Raw genomic sequence first — 22,858 nt, 5'->3', positions numbered from 1 at the left:
AAACCCACAGAAGTCAGGAATAACATATATTAATATTATCCATACTAGTTTATGCATAGGTGTAGCAGGCCACATGATTTAATAGTATTCAATGTTTCTTTCTTTATGGATTGCATTCTTCAGGAAGAATATCTCAAACAGAGCAGCAGGATATTTCTGAATGCTTCATTGTCAATTATAAATTATTATCATTGTAATCTGTGCCACAAAAAAAGAATTGAGAGTCCTGGTGACTGGGGACTCCTTGCTGAGGGGCACTGAGTCTCCTATGTGCCGCCCAAATAACCTAGCCAGAGAAGTGTGCTGTATTCCTGGGGCACGTGTCAGAGACATTTGGAAGGCTCTGCCACAACTCATTAAACCAGAGGACTACTATCCTCTCGTAGTCATTCAGGTTGGATCCTGGGAAGCTGCTATTAGAAAAACAAAGAATATTAAAAAGGACTTTGCATCCTTTGCAAAACCTTTGGGGAGGTTGTTGAGGGGATTGGGGTTGCAGGTAGTGTTCTCCTCTGTCCTCCCACTTGGTGACTGGGATGCAGATAGAAGGAGCAGAACAGGACAGGTAAATGACTGGCTGAGGGGGTGGTGTCTGGCCCAGGGATTTGGGTATTTTGATCTTGGGCCATCCATTGAGAGGCCGGTTATGTGGGCTACGGACAGACACCAACTGAGCAAGTGGGGCGCAAGTGTGTTGGGGAGCAAGCTCTCTGGGCTGATTACCAGGGCTTTAACCTTGGTTTGTTGGGGGAAGGGTGGGGAGCTAAAGGTGACAGAGAAGGGCTGGGGGAAGTCGTCACTACTGTTACTGTTGAAGACAGGGAAAAACTTCTGAGCTCTCCCATAGGATTGTCTGAGGGCTCCTCAGAGAAGGTACCGTTCCCAATCCCCCATCCAGTATCTTCTTCTTGCATCCCCACAGGGGTAACTGCACCTGCTACTTCCCTAAAGTGCCAGTACACCAATGCACGGAGCATGGGAAATAAACAGGATGAGCTCGAGATCTGTGTTTGGTCATGGGGCCACGATCTTTTTGCGATCACTGAGGTGTGGTGGGACAGCTTGCATGACTGGAACGCAGTCATGGAGGGCTATGTCCTCTTTAGGAAAGACAGGCTGGGGAAGCAAGGGGGTGGGGTTGCCCTTTATGTGAAGGAACAATTAGAGTGTACCCAGCTCCAGCTGGGGGAGGGTGAAGGACAAGTGTAGAGCTTGTGGGTAAGAATTAAGGGGTGGGCTGGTATGGGAGACATGGTGGTGGGGGTCTACTACAGGTCTCCAGATCAGGAGGAGGAAGCCGATGAGGCCTTCTACGAGCAGCTGCTCATGATCATGAGCGCTGGTCCTCATGGGGGGACTTCAATTACCCAGACATCTGCTGGGTAAGCAACTTGGCCAGGCACAAGCAGTCCAAGTGGTTCCTACAATGTGCTGAGGACAATTTTCTGACACAGGTGGTGGAGGAGCTGACGAGGCGGGGGGGTGCTCCTGGACCTCGTTCTTACCAACAGGGATGGCCTTGTTAGGGATGTGAAGGTTGGGGGCAGCTTGGGATGCAGCAACCATGAGATGGTGGAGTTCAAGATGGAACTAGGCAAAGGAAGTAAGGCTAAAAGCAGGATTGCTATCCTTGACTTCCAAAGAGCCAACTTCGACCTCTTCTGGGACCTGCTTAGGAGTATCTCATGGGATAGGTTGCTAGAAGACAAGGGTGCTTGTTAGAGCTGGGCTACAATTAAGCAGCACTTCTTCCATGCTCAGGATTGGTGCATCCCGAAGAATAGGAAATTGGGGAAGGGGGTCAGGAAACCCGCGTGTATGAGCAAGGAGCTCATCAATAAGATCAAAAGGAAGAGGAAGGTCTATGAAATGTGGAAAAAGAGCCTGTCCTCTTGGAAGGAGTATAGATGTGTTGTCAGGGCCTGCAGGGAAGTGACGAGGAAGGCTAAAGCCCACTTAGAATGAGGCTTGCAAAAGAGATAAAGGATAATAAGAAGGTTTTTTTCAAGTATGTAAACAGCAAGAGGAAGACTAGGGATAATGTGGGTCCCTTGCTGAATGAGGGGGGTGTCCTGGTCACAGGAGATGCTGAGAAGGCAGAGATACTGAATGCTTTCTTTGCTTCAGTCTTTGCTTCAAGGACACTCCCCCTGGACTCCTCACCCCTGGCAATAGGACAAAGGGTCTGGGAAATGGAGGGCTCCCCCCTGGTGGATGTGTGAGTGGTTCGGGAGCATCTGAGTGGGCTCAACACACACAAATCCATGGGTCCTGATGGGATGCATCCATGTGTGCTAAGGGAGCTGGCAGATGTGATCGCTGAACCACTCTCTATCTTTGAAAGGTCCTGGAGAATGGGTGAGGTGCCTGAAGACTGGAAGATAGCCAATGTCACTCCAGTCTTCAAGAAGGGGAGGAAGGAGGATTTGGGAAACTACAGATCAGTCAGTCTCACCTTTGTCCCAGGAAAGGTATTGGAGCAGCTTGTTCTGGATGCCATCTCCAAGCAATTTGAAGAGAAGAAGGTTATGAGGAGCAGTCAATATGGATTCACCAAGGGGAAGTTGTGCTTGACCAACCTCGTTGCCTTCTATGATGGCATCACCAGCTGGGAAGATTAGGGGAGAGCAGTGGATGTCATCTACCTTGACTTTAGCAAAGCTTTTGATACTGTCTCCCATGACATTATACTAGCAAAGCTGAGAAAATGTGGGATAGATGAGTGAATGGCAAGGTGGGTTGAGAACTGGCTGACTGGCCAAGCTCAGAGGGTGTTGATCGGCAGAGCAGAGTCTGGCTGGAGGCCTGTGACTAGTGGCGTTCCCCAGGGGTCTGTGCTGGGCCTGGTCTTGTTCAACATCTTCATCGACAACCTTGATGAGGGAATACTGTCTACCCTCAACAAGTACGCCGATGACACAAAGCTGGGAGGAGTGGCTGACATGCCAGAAGGCTGTGCTGCCATTCAGTGAGACCTGGACTAGCTGGAGAGATGGGCAGGAAGAAACCAAATGAGATTTAATAAGAGCAAGTGTAGAGTCCTGCACCTGGGAAGGAACAACGCGAAGTATCAGTACACTCTGGGGGATGACCTGCTGGAGAGGAGCTCTGAGGAGAAGGATCTGGGGGTCCTGGTGGACAACAGGTTGACCATGAGCCAGCAGTGTGCCATTGTGGCCAAGAGGGTTAATGGGATCCTGGCATGCATTAAAAGGAGCATGGCCAGCAGGTCAAGGGAGGTGATCCTCCCCCTCTACTCTGCCCTGGTCAGGCCTCACCTGGAGTACTGTGTCCAGTTCTGGGCTCCCCGATAGACGAAAGACAGGAATCACCTGGAAAGAGTCCAGCAGAGGGCCACAAAGATGATACGGGGCCTGGAGCATCTTCCTTATGAGGAAAGGCTGAGAGACCTGGATCCGTTCAGCCTGGAGAAAAGAAGACTGAGAGGGGATCTCCTCAGTGTATATAAATATCTGAGGGGTGGGGGACAGAAGGATGTAGCCAACATCTTCTCAGTGGTTGGTGGGGATAGGACAAGGGGCAATGGCTGCAAGTTAGAGCACAGGAAGTTCCATACTGACATGCAAAAGAACTTCTTGATGGTGAGGGTGACGGAGCACTGGAACAGGCTGCCCAGGGAGGTTGTGGAGTCTCCTTCTCTGGAGATATTCAAGGCCCGTCTGGATGCCTACCTGGGCAGCCTGCTCTGAGGAACCTGCTTTGGCAGGGGGGTTGGACCCAATGATCTTTCGAGGTCCCTTCCAACCCCTACAGTTCTGTGATTCTGTGATAAAACCTTTAATTTATTTTAGTGTATGGTATTTTGTTTTTAAGCCTTAATAGCATTAATTTAAGATTTAAGGAATCAGTTGTTTAAATCGTTTAAAACAATTCTATTGCAATCCAATCCATTTCATCCACTGCTATTATAAAATATCCTCAAAGGCCACTGTATTTTTGGTATACATGCAAGAAGTGTTATGAGAGGAGCTCCATGGAAGGGACGTATAAAGATATCTGAGAACTGCTATTATCTGCAGGTTGTTAGTGTGGAAGAACGCCATGGCACCTTTCAAGCTGCTACAGGAAACCATGTTTTAGAGGTTGGCTAAGGGCTTTAGTGTGCAAGCTGTCCTCTGAATACATGGTTTCCTATCCCCTTGAATGTGGGGAGCCTGCATGTGATGATTCTGCTGTTTCTCTATTCAAGTTTTTTGGTTTCTTTACTTTTCCTTCTGTCTGTCTTTCTTGGAGGAGTTTCTGAGAAAAGGCTTAGTCAGGAAAAATTTCTGTTTCCATCTCTAAACCATAGTGTCGTACACATAGTGCCCTGTTCCATTAACTTTTTAGTGACACATTACAAAAGTAGAATTAACGCTGGGTGGCTTCTGGAAAGCCTAGCAGTACTCTTTCAAAAGCACTTTTCTGGCAAAAGTTTAGCTCTGCTACACCCTTGAATTTTTATACCTACTTTCTAACAGGGTTGAACAATGGCTACAATGTTTAGCTGCTGCAGAATTTCTCCAGATCTCTGCAACCCTCCAGACCCCACCCCTGTCAAATTAAGGAGTAACAGATGTCCAATCACAGCTAATGCCAATCCATGCTGCTACCTACAAGCACACCAGCTACTGGACTTTTATCCTCTCTCTTCTTTAAAATGCTGCCACTGGGGAGTGGAGGCACAGCATAAAAGCCTTGAATTCTTAGATGAATCCACAATACTTTCATCTTCCCATTCTGTTCTGGGTCATTCCTGATCCTGTCATGCTCTTAGTGTTTCATATGTGTTAATTAAATGCTATTGGGGGAAAAAAAAAAAAAAAAGAAAGAAAAAAAAAGATATTGTTAATAATTCAGATATACATCCTTGCAAGTCTCATACATATGTTGGTTGCATTTGTGAAGGTCCATGTATTCATTCATGCACACTCTGTTCCTACACTCTGTGTGTGTAGGAACATACACTTGTCACACACTGGAATCTTCTCTCCACAGGGTTACACTGGTTTGGTATTGGATTGTAGTGATCTGAGGTAGTGATCTGGATTAACCGAGTAAAGTGAAAAAATGAATCTTTGAAATAAGGACTAAAGTCTACTTGAGATTTTCAAGAGCCTCCATCACTTATGTTGCATTTACATTGACAGCAGCAATTTACTGTCATTGTATCATGTTATTGTTTAGGGAATGTGGTATCAGGCTTACAGAGTGATTTGCGTAAAACCGTATAGGAATATGGAATAGAATACGTGTTTCTTCAGTCCCAAATGAGCATCTTGCAGTTTGTGGAGTTATCCTCATCACTGAGAAGTATGCATGGGATTTTCCATGATGGGCTGGGAAAGTATTGATACCAGTTTACAACCTGGCATCAACATCTGTTTTGCAGGAAAAGCAGCCAAGTAAGGCCAGGCTAAAGTCTGGGCCATGCTATTTGTCTTCAGAGTTTCTCATGCCAATCCATATTGCTTAGTAAAAATACAAAACTCTTGGATACAAGACTTCTTGGATTTAGTTATCTGAGGAACAAGTAGATTTTTTCATGTTTCTGTACAGTTTGGATGAATTTTTGGAGGGTATGTATAAAAGATAGAAAGCTTACTAGTTTCTCAGTGCCCTTCAACACTTTACACTGTCAATACCCTCTTTAACACTGGGAAAAGAAACGTGAAACCTCTAGACTTCTTTTTCCCCCATCGCATAATTTATAATGGCTAAATAGATCATTTTTGAAAGTGTGTAATAAAATTCACTCTTAGCCTGAAACGTTGTATTTCAGGTTCAAGCTGAATCCAATTTTTACAGGCAACCTGTTGACCTCTAAGGAAGAAAAAAAAAATAAATGTAGAGGTCTAATGGAAATGCTGATGAGGATGAGCTTTAATAAAGAAACTCTACCAAATGACACAATTTCATCTAGTATGTGTACATATGCTGTAAGGATATTACTCACACTATACATACTGTACAGCAAATACTTGTCACACTGGTGGAGAAATTCAAAACGTGGAGAAATCCTTTTATGGTAACATAAAAATCCTTTTTTGTAAGGCCTTCTTTCTTTTTGCAGTACAATTACTTACAGAGTTCATTAATTAATGAACATATTAGAGAAAGAACACCATTACTGACCGGTGGAGACCTGATATATTATTGAATCAATAAACTATTGAACATGAAACAGGACCTTTCTGGAGAATTTTTTCCTCATATCCCACAAACACATATATTATTCTTGCACGGTCAGCACTCTGGTACCCTTATATTTCATATTGCTAATTCTTTTAATCACGCATACATACAGCAGTGTTTTATAACCTAGCTAATGAGTAATTGGACAGGTGACATTGGGACTGAGGCCCTGAAGTGTCAGGCATAATAGAGCAGGGTATTTTTTCCCTTGCAAGGTTTTTGAGAGTAAAAGGTAGTAAAAGAACTATTAAGACAGGGAAAAAAAAGGACACCTGTATGAGAAATTTATTGGAGAAATACAAGTTCTAATTGGATTGGTGAAGTACAAATGGCTTTAAATGCTGTGTGATGCAGATAGATAAGAGAGAAAACAAAATAAATTCGGATGTTTTCTATTGTCAGTAACCAAGGAATCTAGCTTGGGCAAATTAATGTTGAATGTAATTTTCTTTAAGATGATATAGGTAAGGTAACTGTTTTTTGATTTTGATGGAGTGTGTATGGGGGTGTGTTAATTGTTTGGAAGATGCAAGAGAATTCACAATGCTTCAGTATGTCTGCGGCCATAGGAGCTAAGGACCCTTCCCCCACCTTAGCCCCTGTGTAATCATTGATTGCATCTAAATCTATAGAGATATCTTTTCCTGGCATCTCTGGTAGTTACAGTAGATTGTTAATCTGTGAATGATCAGAATAAGCCTCTATGTCTCAGAAATCTCCATGCAAATTACATCTAAATGTGTGCCGTAGATTTATTAGTAGCAGTTTGAAGTGCAGAGGTCTTCTTCTACACTATTTAAAAACGTAAATCTGTTACACATTAAAAAAGTCCCATTCAATTTGTATTTGCTTTTCTGTGACTATAGTTAGCCTCTCTCAAGTAAACCTGTGTAGGTTTTGAAATCTTTTTTGAAAGGGAGAGAAGATTTTAATGAGGTGTTTTATATAAGCAAATTTTAGATCTCTGCATGTGACTGGCATCTTAGCTTCACTGCTTTGAAATAATTCCTTCTTTTGCAAAAGAGAGAATTACGTATATTTTGGGCACCATGGTATGAGAAGGACATAAAATATTAGAGAGCATCCAAAGGAGGGCTACAGAAATGGTGAAGGGTCTATAGGGCAAAACGTATGAGAAGCAGCTGAGGTCCCTTGGTTTGTTCAGCCCAGGTTGAGGGGAGGCTTCATGGTGGCTTGCAGCTCCCTCACGAGGGGAGTGGAGGGGCAGGTGCTGAGCTCTGCTCTCTGGGGACAGCAACAGGACCCGAGGGAAAGGCATGGAGCTGGGATAGGGGAGGGTCAGGCTGGGTGTTAAGGAAAGGTTCTGCACCCAGAGGGTGGTTGGGCACTGGGACAGGCTCCCAAGGGCAGTGGTCATGGCACTGAGCCTGATGGAGTTCAAGAACTGTTTGGACAGTGCTCTCAGACACTTGGTCTGATTTTGGGGTTGTCCTGTGTGGAGCTAGGAGTTGGACTCAATGATCCTTGTGGGTCCCTTCCAACTTGGGATATTCTGTGGTTCTATGGTACATGATTGACAAATGCAGAATGCTAAGAAGTGAAGTGTTAGGCCCAGATATTGGCAAAAATTGAAGAAGAAAAGTAAAGTTACAAGATGTATTATGAGACAGACCTATTCTTCTACCATAATTTTACCCTGTTTTAGGAAAACATCAAATCCATCCATGACTCCTTTCTGATGTAATGGAGTTGCACATTATGAGAGCTCCTAAAGGAAAATTGTGAATAACCTTTGGATACCATGGTGGGAGAGGAAAAAGTATTCCTTTTTATATGTTTTCATTTCCTTGTTTTATGCTTCATTTTAATTAAGCTGATGTGCTGTTTTGGGAAGACATCACTAGTAACATTTTCCTTCAGGAAAGTGATTCAAAATCAGAAAATTTGTGGAACACCTAGAGAATCCTTGTCTTTGCACTTTTTTTTTTTCTTTTCTTTTTATCCTAGAGGAAATAGAGCAATTCTTTCAAACACTTTAGATAAGTATTCGTCTTCACGGAAAAACAGAATATGTTATTGAATAAGCTTTGCTCAGGGATACTGATATATGTTTTTGAAAGAAAATTAATCCCTACTTAAAAGAATGAACAATACTTTGAATGTTAGAAGTTATTACTGTATGTTAGTTAGAATGTTTATTACTGTACAATACCCCTGTAGCTCTCACAACAAATTTGTACAAGAGGGGAGAAAGATGTTAATATGTATTTTCTGTTTCTTTTTTCCAGGCCATCCGCTGTACACTGGTAAATTGCACATGTGAATGTTTTCAGCCAGGGAAGATTAACCTGAGAACCTGTGATCAGTGTAAACATGGCTGGGTGGCACATGGTAAGAAATGTCTGTTCTGCATTTGTCTTTTCTATTCTGTCCATCTTTCTCAGTCTCTATAAATACTAAGAGCTGGAGTGGCACAGACAGAAGTGATACCTGTTCATCTGTGCAGGTATGTAGGTGCACTCTGGGTCTGTGCAAATATGTGGTTTTTTATAATGATTTCTAGGATGGAAACATGAAGGTCGATTACTTGGGCAATAGACGCCACAGGTGTTCAACAACGTGTGTACGGTTCAAAAATATAGTCTAGCCTCCAGGAAGTAACGTGGTTCTATCAGACCTTAGCAGAAAGGCAAAAGGTTTATCATATGGTTGCACAGCAGAGTTTATATTACAAATATGCATCAGCCAATAAGTTGCTGAGACTAATGGAAATTCGGACATATTGATGTCAACCTTTCAGAACTTCAGAGTGAAAGAACATCAGAATGAAAGCAATGTATCCTATTTGGCTCAGTAACAGTATGCACACATGATCAGTGTGTTGAACGTCTCTTCCCTATGTTTAAGTAGGTGAAGAAAGAATAGAAGGATCAGAATCCCCAGGTTTTGTAAGGCATCAAACCATACTTGCAGGCCTTTCTTTTTGTGTATTTTTTTTGTGGGAAGGAAAAGTAAAATATTTTTTTAATATTATTATAATATTTTAATATTATTAATATATAAAATATATTTTGTGCATTCACTTTCATTTTCCTTGACAATATGGATATATATGAGAGAGAAAGACAGAGCTGAATAAAAAATTACATGGCAAAGGAGAATACCTAAGATGGGGATAAAAACAAACAAACAAATGAACAAACAAACAAACAAAAACAGAAAGACTATGCTTGCAGAAGAAATTAAAGATTTCTTCTCATGGTCTGGGCTATTGACATCTAAGCAAGCACAATCTTCATTCTCCCCTTCCAGCAGACAATCAGTGCATTATATTTTATGAATTTTATTATTTTATTTTATTTTATTTTATTTTATTTTATTTATTTTATTTTATTTTATTTTATTTTATTTTATTTTATTTTATTTTATTTTATTTTATTTTATTTTATTTTATTTTATTTTATTTTATTTTATTTATTATTTGTGAGACACGGGTTGGAAGCTTAGTACCTCGAACATGGACTTGATCTCTACTTACTTAGTGCATGATTATGTGTATTTCTGCCTGAGACTGCTGACTTATTACAAGTGTGAATGCTCAGCAAATTCAACAGAAAAGAATGCCAGAGAAGTTTTTAAAACATTCACATACCTGGAAAAAACAAAAATCAGGAATGTAAGTATGATTCAGTCCTGTGTCACTTGATAATACTTGATAATAGTATGTACATCCTGCCTAACAATAGCATAATGCCACCCATATGGTAGTTGGTTGCAAATGTATTATGTACTCGATTGTCTAGAGACAATCCTTGTTTTCACTCCTCTTAATTCCTGGAAAAATATCTTCAGCCACAATATAACCAGACTGACATTTCTTGGAAGGATTACTAAACCTCACAAAATTCTGAAGTTCAGGCATACTTCAGGTTTTGTGTAGAATCAGCATCTGAGGTTTTGCTTATCCACAGTAGGGAAGACTCATCTAGCTATTTTCCAGGGTGTCTTCCTGTTGAGTAATAGAAAGAAGGAGTGCACTTGGAATCTCACATATGGGTATCCCACTTCTTGTTTTTAACCAGTATACGTTAAAATAAATAATATAAATGCTTTTTATATTTTAAAATAAATAATATAAATGCTTTTTATTTTTAAATGCTGATAAATGCTTTTCTGTGAGGTTGTTGAGTTCAAAATCAGAATGTAAAAGTAATCTGAGATAACCACAGGGCTCTGTTTCACAAGTACAGAAACTAGAAAGGTGAATGTTATAATCATGGAGGCATCACCTTCTCCTGTACCTTGGAGGCACCACTTTCTCTTGAGCACTTAACATTCCAAGTAGATAACTTAATACAGCTATATATTATTACTGATTTTTTGTTTTACTACTGCACTGAGCAAAGAATGCTCTGATTTATTTATTTTTTAGTACACTTTGTGTACATTCATCTAGAGTATTTACATTTTATGGCAGAGCAAGACTAGTTAGATGTATGTTTCATATGAGTTCTCAAAGCACAGACTTATAAATTACTTCCTGGAGACTGTGATGTGAATTTTTGATCTTAAATTTTTTTTCCAGAATTTTGACAGCTACATTCAGTAGACTGAACAATTCATTGCACTGTAGCACATGGTTTTTAAAATGACTGAATCAAGTTGCTGTTCAGAAGTGATTTTCTTTAAAGTGTTGGCATTGTACTTTCAGAAGTTGCTCCTTGAATGAAAGTATTATTTTCTGCTGCTTTAAATAAGGGTTCTTATTTAAGAACCTTCTGATTTTTATCAATGAATTTTAACTCAAATGCTTAGCATATGGAGTAGTGCTTTACTGAATGTAATCATCAAAGAATAGGTGTTTCCAACAGGAAGTAACATGCTTATTCGGTTCTAATAACCTAGGATCATAATTAACTCAGTTGATAAAAAATGGCCTAGAACTTAGTCTTCTCATGCATTACTTGACTAATCTGTGCAGGGTTAATGAATATTAACAATTGCCATTTAAAATGTTGAAATTTTTGGAGTGGGCAAGAAAAGGCATAAAGCCACAACAATATTATTACACTTAGCATCTACTGTCCTATTTTGTTGTTGTTGCTGCTATTCCTGCTTCCTTCATCTTTATTATGTTTTTCTTTGCTCAGATGAAATGAGCTGCACACATCTTGAAAGGAATAGTTGCCTGCAAGTTCAGTTTTTATCTGTTTGGAGGTGCCAAAGTAGGATGTCTGTATTTGAGAAGATTCATCAAAGTTTTTTTTTGTGTGTGTGTCAAATAAGTGATTCTGTTTGCAAAAGTTCAGCTTATCAAGTTTTGACCATGCACCCCTGTATGATAGTGGTAATCCTACCACTACCATTTTTAAGGCTGAAGCCCAAAACTGCATAGAGTGTCATAACATTCTCTAGAACTGCTGTACATAATGGGGAATAGGTTATTATTAGTGTGAAACTATAGATATTTTGAGGGATTTGGATGAATAGACTGTGTTGAGGTGAAATACATCATAGCACTCTAAAACTACTATGACATTCATTCTGTTTCTTTTTGTTTCAATATCTCAGACTTTGCAGAGACTTTAAAAAAAAGGGGGGGGGGGGAAGAAAAAGAATAATTTGATTAAACTTGTCTGAAATTACTAGTGTATTGTTTCAAAGAGAAAATTAAAAATGCTAGTTCTGTATCATACCCTCAAACTGATCACTGATAAAATTCAAATCAGACATCAGACAGCAGCAATGTCTTTTAGATCTTTTTGATATATTATGCATTCTTGGACTATCTCAATTTCACACCATTCAATCTGTTCTACCAAAGAAGTATTCTGTGAATATTTTTGTTGTCCTCCTCCCTTCTTCTCCTGGTGGTCACTCTAGTGATCTTTGTCCCAGAGTTGTCTAGCAATCTTTGCTGTCTTTTCCTCTGCATCATGCCAATCAGCACAGTTCAATGAGGGCTACATATTCAAGTACTCCTTAGTACCTCTATGAGTACCTCAGAGTATGAACTGTATATGGTTCCATCTCCAGTCAGGTACTTAGCCAGGCCATTTTTTCAAATACGTTTGAGATTAAGTTTCTTGAAGTTTAGATAGAATATACATTAGGAGATTTAATCACACAGGGCAAATCCATTACTCCTTTCCATCTTAAAGCCTCATACCCAATGAATGCTTATGCTCAGAGACTCACCATGTGAGTTACTTTTGTCTTGTGAAGGAAGTTTTCTGCTTCCACTATTTTTATAATGCATGCATTAGCGTGCTGTAAATGAGAATAACAACAAAAACAATGACCACCTAAAAGTGGAGAATACTCTGTCATGAAACCCAAATGTATGATGTGACTGTGAGTTCTTTCCAAATGACTGAGTGGTGATTTCTACATGGTAATTGGTGAAGTTGTCAGGTAAAAGAAAGGTGAAATACAAGAAAAGAAAAGGAAGAAAAGGAGCAAATAAATAAAGAAGAATCCTGTGGATATATTAGAAATTCCATTCCTCCCTTACCCTGAAGTTGCTGAATGGGCTCAATCTAGGAAGAAAGCTTAGATTTTAAATGTGAGCTACACGGCAGTAGAAGAGGAGAGCTATGTTGAAATAAGAATGAGCATGGTTTCTACATTTCTCACAGTCTAAAACTGTCAAGTGATAGAAATCCAGGTTTGGGCCATCTCTAACAAAACAAAACAAAACAAACAAAATCAAAACATGTTACAGATCTTAGAGTCTCTCTAAAAGCTGGCAGAACTGCCATGTTATTCTTTACTTTAAAAGTGGGATAACAGAAAATAAACACTAAAAAGGGAAAGTGGAAATATAATCCTATTGTTATAATTTAGTGGTAAAATAAAGGGTTATTTTTGTGTTGTTTCATAATATTTAAAAAAGAGTCAAAACTTCCGCATAACAAGAATACTTTTTAGTTTGTTTTCAGCTAAGTTAATTCTTTAAAATGCTTTAAAAAGACTTGAGGACATTATAGCTTTATTTTTTTTTAGTTACATAGAGATTTTTGGCAAAGAAATTATCTCAATTCATTGATAGCAAAGGCCAACTCTTCATAACTTCATAAGTAAAACTATTTTAGATCGTCTGTCTTTTCCTGTATTTTACCAACAAAAACCTTTTAAACCATGTTATAACTTCCTTTTGTCCCTGAAGGATGAGACATATTTTTCATTACTCAGTTACTTCCAGGAAATTTACCTGATTCATTACTGGTAAACTCTTTTTGTAAGTCCATCCTCCTGCTTGTGTCTTTCCTTTTCCTCCCTTTCATCAGCAATTCCCAAAGTGGTCCGTAAAGCACAGAGAAGTTCCAATCTACTATCCTGTGGGTAGTCTGACCCAGTATCTGGTTTTAAAGCCTGCCATATTGGTAGGAATGATGTGATGCAGGGTTTGCCATGGGTTAGTCCGAGATCATCTTTAATGCAAATTGAGCTGAGGTAAAAGCAAAAGAAAATAGCCAAGCACTAGGGCATCCAAGACAAGTAATATTGTTTCAAAGGTCTGTCATGGAATCACAGAATCATGGAACAGCTTGGGTCGGAAAAGACCTTCAAGGTCATTTTGTTCCAACCCCACTGCCATGGGCAGGGATGCCACCCACTAGATCAGGTTCTCCAGGGCCTTATCCAACCTGGTGTTGAATGCCTTCAGGGATGGAGCATCTACAGCTTTTCTGGGCAAAAGAGATACAACTGACAGATACAGGTGACATAAAGGAAATAATTGCCCCAAGATCAAATAAAAATACTTTCTTTTTTATCTTTGTATTCAGTTGATACTTACTTAACGGCATGGTCAAGTGTTTAGTCCTCATAGAAATTTACCATTCACAGGTGCTGAGGAAGGCTTTTCCCATGGGAAAAACACAGTCTCTGAAACTTGTATGTTCACACACACTTTGGATCCATTCAGATTTATTATTTTTTTTCTTCTTCCTTGCCACTCTCAGGATATCATAATGTTTGACTCAATCAGGAAGAAGTTATATCTTCCTCTCATGACTCTACTGGCTCACAGGTTTGAAAATGTTAATATCCCTTGGATGTGGTCACACGAGATTACCCCAACCAGACATTAAACAGTCAGCTGAGGACTGCTCCAAAGCCTAGTAAGCCTTGAACAGACTATGACCCATTCTGAAGCATAGCGCCCTTTTCTTCTGAATTGGTCTATATTCACACCCCAAAGTGAAGCCCTTTCTCATTGTATTTTATTGTATGAAAATCTTAAATGTCTAATAACACTCTACTCTCATGGAACAGGGATTAAAACTATCAGATGCTCATTGGCAACTCTTGTTTGCAACCAGACAGTCAGACTGCTTTGTGTTAGCAACAGATTTGGAGGTGAATTATCTCAGCCCCATTTTGGAAGAATACCATGAAATTGTTTACAGTGTCTACGTATCTCCATACAAGATTTATATACATCTAGAAAGACTTGTACAAAACTTCTGTCTGTATGAATGGTGGGCATCATATCGTCTTGTTCTGTGTAACTTCATTTACCACCTTGCTGCAGGTATACTTTATAGGAAAGTGGCTACAAAAATAAGCAATTCTCTGTAATGGTTAAAAAGGAATTGTCAGCATTTCTGCTTTGCTCTCTCTTTTTTTGGGTGAGTTTTAACATGTTTTTTGTTGTTGTTGTTGTTGTTGATGATGTTTCTAGACATTTCACGTATGTGTTAAGTTGCTCAGATAGACACAAAGTTTGGGGCAAGAATAACTTATTTCTAGAATAGTGTTTTAGGAAAAAATCAGAAATCTGTGCATCATAGATACAACTTTTCTCTGCCCATGTCAATTATCTTCCTGATAATATAAACTGAAAACATAATATTCATTATCCATCTCCATTGTTGCCTTACATTTTGCAGTCCTGCTCAAGTTGCTTCCCTGAACATCAATTTCCTAGTCTCTGAAATATACATAAGACCACTTTTCTAGTTATAATCTACCTAGACTAGCTATACAATGCCCAGAGAAGTTTAGACTGAGAATGTAACAAAAAGAGCAAGATATTCTTATTTGCTGCCCATCATTATTGAAATGATTTACTTTTTAAAGAGTAGGTTTCATCTCCTTTAGTACACCCAATAACATAGACTAAAATGTTAGGAGTTAACTCGGATAACTTGCCCTCTCCCTAAGGAGAGAATCGAGTAAGGAAAAAAATAGACTTGCTATACACAAAATAGAGCAAAGGCAAGAGAAACAATGATTTTTATTAGCACTTGGAATCCCTCTTTCCAGATATAGTAGAGGCCACTTTTTGAAAAGGTAGTCAGTAAAACCCTTATCTTGCCCCTTAAGTGTTACGATAAGAAGTTTAATACATAGCATAACATCAGGAGCAAAAAAGTGTCTGGAACTAGATGGGTAATTCCCTTATGAGCAGGATAAATCCCATAAGGGTACAAATCGCCAGCAGATTTCTGGGGCAGCAATGGTGACATTTCTTCTGTGATATGCATCCACAGTTCTTCAGGACATTTAGGTCATAGTACCTGCATACTTGTCTCTTTTAACACTGTACTGCTGCACATGAACTACTGTGATGTACTAACCACTTTATCATTTTATTACACTTTATTACATCATAAATTTTTATATCTTCTTAACGATCCTACAAGAAGCTTAATTGTTTATAGGAACGTCTTAATTAACTAGAGTTCAGTAGGTTAAGCAGAACACAAATTGAAAGAGCTCTAAATGAAACAAACCCTACTACTCCATTCTATATAGCTTCATAAGGTTAAAATGGGATTTGACTGGAAGAATAAAAAATTCATAGTGCTTTCAGATGTTACAAAGTAATGATGATACCACGGGTAATTTTACTTCAGCTTTCTGTTTTGCAAATGTGAAATTCAAATGAATTTCATTTATTTATTTATTTATTTATTACTTCCCAGGAAGAATTTTGTCTTTAGCTGTAGCACCATTATGAGGAAACTTGTCTCAGGTTAATTTAACAATGTTACTTTACTATCCCATTTCCATCTGGATTTTAGAAATAGAAAACATAATGTAAGAATTTATAATATGAGTCTCAATGACTTCTCTAATTATATTCTAACAGTTTACAATCAAATTTTCTGAGAGATATTTAACAGGAGATTTGTGAAATGTTTGCAGCACATGAATTTTATGGCAGTCCTTTGCAAGTGTCTTATTTGGTTGAGGGGTGGTGGTAGGAAAGATTGATGTTATCAGTGGTAGCTGTATGAACCTGTCTTCCAAGAATCTGAACATCTTCAGCTGTCATCAACTTATGGACAGGAAGTTTTCCTCAGAAGACTGAGTGGGTTTAGCACACATGAGAAAGCATCTCATGGTCTTGAACCCATGTGCCACCACAGGTTTAAACATCACCATGCTCTTGCCTTTGTAAAATGATGCTTCAGTACTCCACTTTAACAGAATGGTGTTAACAGGTGGTCTGTGCCTGCTGCATTTTCATTACAATTTTCAAGGCTGCATAAAAGATAGAGCAAGTGTTCTAAAGAAGTGGTGGAATATCCCTCGCTGTAAATAATGAACCTTCAAATTGACAAACTTAGGGCCCTAGATAACCTGATTTAAGGCCTTGCTTTCAGTAGAAGGCTGCACAAGGAAATCTCCAGAAATCCCTTCCAACCTATACTTTTCTGTGAACTTATGAATCACCAATGTAATTTGAGGTGCAGCTCGATTAAGATGGAAATCCTCCAAATTCTGCCCACGAATCCATAACTACCAACCAGGTTGCTATCTCATTGTATACAGTATGTCAGTCAGGTGGTGTTAGTCCCAGTAAAATATATGTTGGCTTCAATTTCACCATTTTTAAGGGGAGGTGTTAATGGTTTATAGGAAGGAGATATTAGATTTTGAAGACTAGGAGATGGGAAAGATTGCAGGTGAACGACTAGCCAGTGTAATAGAAGGAAGGGTACTGTCAATCCATGTGTCAAGTGGCAAGAGTGGGGCTGCCCAGCAAGGGGGTCTGAACTGTGAGCCAAGGAAAATTCCAGCAAAGACCATGTCTGCACTCATGGACACAGTCCCCCAGGGTCTGATCCGGGAGGGCAGAACCATGAAAAGGGTATATCACCAGCCTCAGACATGGTGAAGGGAGCAAGTCATAGAATCACAGAATCATAGAATATCCCAAGTTGGAATGGACCCATAAGGATCATGGAGTCAACTCCTGCTGTACGTATAGCCAGGGTTGCCCCATCCCAGTTGCAGGACCTGGCAGTTGTTCTTGTTAAACTTCATGTGGTTGGTGATCGCCCAGCTCTTCCATCTGTCCAGATCTCTCTGTAAGGCCTTTCTACCCTCAACAGAGTCCACAATTCCTCCAAGATCAGTGTCATCGGCAAATTTGCTGTAAAAACCTTTTATTCCTACATCCAAACAGTTTATAAAAACATTGAAGAGGAGTGATGCAGACCCATTTACCACAACCCTTTGAGCCCTGCCCGTCAGCCAATTGCTTATCCATCGTATGATGTCTTTGTTTAGCTGTATGCTGGACATTTTGTCCAGTAGGATCCTATGGGAAACTGTGTCTAAAGCTTTACTGAAATCCAAAAAGATCACATCAGCTGGTTTCCCTTGATCAACTAGATGGGTGATCTTATCATAAAAGGAAATCAAAGTTGTTAAACAGAACCTACCCCTCGTGAACCACTGGGACTGCATTGTCTCCCAGGTGTGCTTCAACAACTTCAAGGATGATCTCCATAATTTTACCAGACACCGATGTGAGACTGAGAGGCCTGTAATTGCCACGGTCTTCTTTCTTGCCCTTCTTGAAAATTAGTACAACATTTGCCAGCTTCCAGTCTACTGGGTTCTCTCCAGATTCCCAAGACCATCGAAAAATAATTGAAAGAGGTCCCGCGATGGCATCCGCCAGCTCTCTAAGCACCCTGGGATGAATCCTATCTGGACCCATGGACTTTTATGGATCGAGGCGGAGTGGCAAATCCCGCACACATTCAGGGTTGGTTGGGAGTTTATCATTTCCACCATCATGGTCCTCCAGCTCAGGGCACCCTGAGTCCCAAAGCCCATCATGAGCGTAGAAGAGAGGCAAAGAAGGCATTAAACATCACTGCTTTGCCTATGTCCTTGTCTGTGAGGTGACCTTTCCCATCACATAGCAGACCTATGTTTTCTTTGGTCCTCCTTTTTCTGTTCACATATTTAAAAAAACCCTTTTTATTGTCTCCCACAGACCTGGCCAGCTTCAACTCTAGTTGGGCTTTGGCCACACAAATTTTCTCACTACAAATGCGAACAGTGCACCTGTATAACTTCCACGTTGCCTGACCCTGCTTCCAGCAGGGTCCAGCATTTTATTTTTCTGCCTAAGCTCCAGAAGAAGATCCCTGGTCAGCCAGGCCAGCCTTCTGCCCCACCTGCTTGACTTCCAATGTTTTGGAATTGCCTGATCCTCTGCTTTTAGACTTTTTAAGTCAGTCCAAGGGTCCTTGCGGGGGCTTCAGACAGGAACAAAAAAGGTTATGTCACAGACAGGGCTAGAGACCATGCTGCAACATGGGTCTGAGGAACATCCAGAAGTCAGGCAGGCACACCTGTGGTGTAGCTTAGGTAGACAGTGAAGAGCCTGAGTATAAGTAGTGGTTCTGGGTCAATGGACTGAGGTTGCAGGGTAATGTCTAGAAAGTCCAGTGAACCAGTCCAGTGAAGGCCGCTTGGTGCATATGCATTGGTCAGTAGTTGCTCTCTCTAGCAGGGTTTTATCAACAGATGATACCAACAAACACAAAAGCAATTATATGCTGGGACCTTCCCATCATTCATCTATATCAGGTCAATCACCAGTCCTGAAATCCTCCTTTACACAAGCACAAATGCATATTCTGACAAGAAAGCACAGCAAGATCCAAGTCCTGCAGAGGAGAAGAGGATAAGGAAGACCATGATCTTCCTTATCATGGTCCCCAGGGTCAGTTGTCTCATTTATGAAGTATGACCATGCAGGTAGCTCAGATGTTTTTCTGAGAACATGGAATGGCATGGTCCTGTATTGCTCTTTCCTTTGAACACATTAGCTATCAACAAAGGGAAAAAGCTTTCTACTATATTTATTTGTTTAAGAGTCAATTCTGTGTTTCAAAAAAGGTTATGCAATGTAAAAGTTAGGATAAAGTGTTTGTTTGTTTGTTTGTTTGTTTTATGCAATCATATTTTCTACTATAGAAGATTTATTTATTTATTCATTTACAATTTCTTCTATGTTTATAAAAGAAAACACCTGTTTGGCTTGCAGGAATTGGCCAAGGAGGCTGTTTTCCTGACAGGCCAAAAGTGACCAGCACAGGGCCCCTTTAAAAACAAAAAAAAAAAGAAAGAAAGAAAAAGAAAAAAAAAACACTCTTTTTTTTTTTTTTTTTTTTTTTTTTTTTTTTTTCCCCTATTTCATGTGAGCATTGGCAGAAACTCTGACAAGCAGTTCTTCATATTTTATTATGCTCTTGTCTGGCAGAATCTCTGTCAGGCAAAAACCTTGTCAGCGGAAAACCTGTCGTAGGATCAGAGGAGACAAAAACAGGTGTCACAGATGCAGTCAAAACTGAAGGAAAAAAAAGATTAGGCTAAAGAGAGAAAGGCAGACAATTACATTAATGCCATTGCTTTTATCTTATAGATGTGTGTTATTATCTCGGGGTGCTGAGTGCGCAATTGCCTCAAAGAAAAGTAGACAGGAGACAAGGGGAAACTTGATAGTTATTAACTGAAGAGGCAGTGTGTCAAAGCTGGATGGGGTTCAAAGTTTTGCAAAGGGATAAAAAAAAATTGCAGACAGCAAGCAATGTCTGTGAACAAACTGTGGTTCTGCTTTCGGCTACATAAACCTAGTAGCAATCTAAGTGTTTCAACTTGGAATCAGATCATAGATTTAAAAAACAATAATAATAATAATGAAAGATTTCATTCAGACTTTTTTAATAACATTTATTTTATGTACATGTAACTGAAGTACTGGGGATTTTTTTGATCTGTTACAAAAATGTTGTTAGAGCATGAAACATGGTGAGGCATGAAGACATTTATCAATTCAGTTGCTGTGTTGTTTGGGTTAGAAACACCTATAATCAACACACGTTTAATTTTAAAATGCTATTAAGTGTCCTTTTACTAAGTGTGAACATCTGTACATGCAAGCTGTAAATTAGGACATTACATATGTGTTGGTCTGTCAGAGATTAAATGCATTTGGCAAGTGGTTTCAATTATTAGCATTTAAATACAGTAAAAGACAGAAGGAAAAGTTATTTTTGCCTATGAATATGAATTACTTCCTCACCTTCCATGATCTTTTGAAATCTAGTGACTTAGTGAATTTTCCTCTTCAATATGGATAAAATTGTGAAAGGAATGAAGACAGGAACAAAATGAAAATCACCAAAGGATGCTTGTATTTATGCCCAGACTGATCAGAAAGTATAGATGTTAATGCTCCACCATCTTTGTGCTTGTGCCAAGGGGTGAGTGGGAAAATTTCCTAAACCATAAAAATATTTGAGTCATTCAGTAGACACTGGCAAGTTTTCTTGTCCTTGATCACCTTCAAAGTGTGACATTTTTTTTTAATTTTTTTTTTTTTTTAAGGAGCAATTTTTTGTTATTTATTTTTTTTGACTTGGGAAATGTACTGCAGTACACAATGTGGCAGGTGGTGTTAAATCTGCTTCCTGAGGGAGGCTAGCTTAGACCACCTCTTATGACTGCAGTAGTCTGCACATCCCTCCAGCATTTCAGTCATTCCTAAGAACTTCCTATTCTTGAAAGAAGTTGCTACTTGTTTCTCTGTAGCAGGAAAAAGAAGAAAATCTTCTGAAAAATGTAAAGTTGTTCATGTTCACCAGTAAAACCAACAGCAAACTACAGTGCTGCACATTGCCATTAATAATACTGTATCTGTTCTACCATACTCAGCATGCTGTTTTTGCAACAGTATTTTGGAAACTTTTTATGCTGGTATTGCATATTTGATTTATCAATTTCAGTTTCTCTTGCTGCAGAAATTTGCTCAGTTATTTAGATAAAAAGAGTCTGGAATACTCGCAGTCATTGGTTGGATGCAAACTACTGAAAATTTCTGTTTTCATTTTCCTATTTATCCTTGAACAAATCTAGTTATCTGGAAATATGATGATGTTTTAAAAACTATTTATTGTCATGTATAAGTGTACCCATCTGACTGTGTCTGTCTTTGGTAGATTAGAGAACTGGTTTGAGAGCATGCAAGAGTGGGAATATTGCTGAGCACAAGTTTGGAGCTGAAATGTGTTGAGATTCATAATGATCAGTGCACTGTAACCTACTGACTGGAATCTCTTACGTGGTGCTCTGTGCTACACAGCCAGGCAAATCAGCTGAGAATAAGGATTTTCTCCTAGGACGGAAACTCCTAGGACTAGACTTTTTCAACTGTCCAGCAATCCTGAATATTCATCTAGGATCAGGAAATTAGAAAGAACTACATGGATCTATGATTCTCTGATTTACAACTCCAATTACATTTTAACTAGGATATTTAAAATTCTCTTATATTCAGTAAAAGCAAAATGTCATGCTTTTACCTATTCAAAGAACAGTATGAGAGCTTAAAAGTACACTTTTTGTCAGCATTTGCTTGTGTTTCTTTTACTTACCAAAAATGGAAACATTCAGAAGCATGACTTTTCATTTGGATTACCTTCTTCACTACAAAATGAGAAATATGGGGTCCTAGGTCAATGAGTAAATTTGCATAGCTGAACCTATGAACTGCTCACAGTATAGACAGAATAAAAGCATTTTTCTTAATGTTTTGTCTTTTGAATAGTTGAGTGAGTACTTTAGCCTTACTTTATCTACTCCACTTAATTTCCTTTGAATTGCACAGTGTCCAAAAACTCCGCTAAAATATGGTGAAGTAGGTCCCTCGTCCCTGCTTTACTAGAGTGAAAGGAAAGGGAAGGGAAGGGAAGGGAAGGGAAGGGAAGGGAAGGGAAGGGAAGGGAAGGGAAGGGAAGGGAAGGGAAGGGAAGGGAAGGGAAGGGAAGGGAAGGGAAGGGAAGGGAAGGGAAGGGAAGGGAAGGGAAGGGAAGGGAAGGGAAGGGAAGGGAAGGGAAGGGAAGGGAAGGGAAGGGAAGGGAAGGGAAGGGAAGGGAAGGGAAGGGAAGGGAAGGGAAGGGAAGGGAAGGGAAGGGAAGGGAAGGGAAGGGAAGGGAAGGGAAGGGAAGGAAAAGTTTATCAATTTATTACAAATACTCCCAAAACTTTTTCTGGCATTTTGTATAATAAGGAAAATATAGGCAGTAATGTGAAGATTGACACTGTATCAGTTTCAAAGTTCTCTTTACATTTTAAATTATACTGAGTCTGTGTAAAATCTGGGAATTTAGTTTACTGTTCAAGAAAGTAAAGAATGGATAATCCAAATATTAGAAAGAACCTAGCATTCATTTGCAGGTGCATGACATGCAACTCCTTTAATGTAATTTTCGCTTCAATTTTATATGCTCACACAGCTTATATTTGTCTATAATAATAATAATAATAATAATAATAATAATAATAATAATAATAATTATTATTATTATTATTATTATTATTATTCAGTAGCTAACTCAGATGCCTAAAATAATTGGGACAATAGTCATAAGAAGTGTTTCAT

At 39.3% G+C, this 22,858-nt stretch overlaps 1 protein-coding gene across 7 annotated transcripts in view; it reads left to right on the top strand.

The window, feature by feature from the left end:
- BNC2 (basonuclin 2) overlaps window positions 1–22,858 on the top strand; it is a 381,020-nt gene that overhangs the window by 218,392 nt on the left and 139,770 nt on the right. For all 7 annotated transcript variants that reach the window (XM_032205573.1, XM_032205569.1, XM_032205570.1 and 4 more), the window contains exon 3: window positions 8,445–8,547. In XM_032205573.1, the coding sequence (XP_032061464.1) occupies window positions 8,445–8,547 (103 nt within the window). The remainder of the gene's footprint in view (window positions 1–8,444; window positions 8,548–22,858) is intronic.

Source organism: Aythya fuligula, chromosome Z (genome assembly GCF_009819795.1).
Source record: "Aythya fuligula isolate bAytFul2 chromosome Z, bAytFul2.pri, whole genome shotgun sequence".
NCBI lineage: Eukaryota > Metazoa > Chordata > Aves > Anseriformes > Anatidae > Aythya > Aythya fuligula.
Note: the sequence above shows the minus strand (reverse complement) of the source record. Positions and strands in the feature narration are given on the sequence as shown.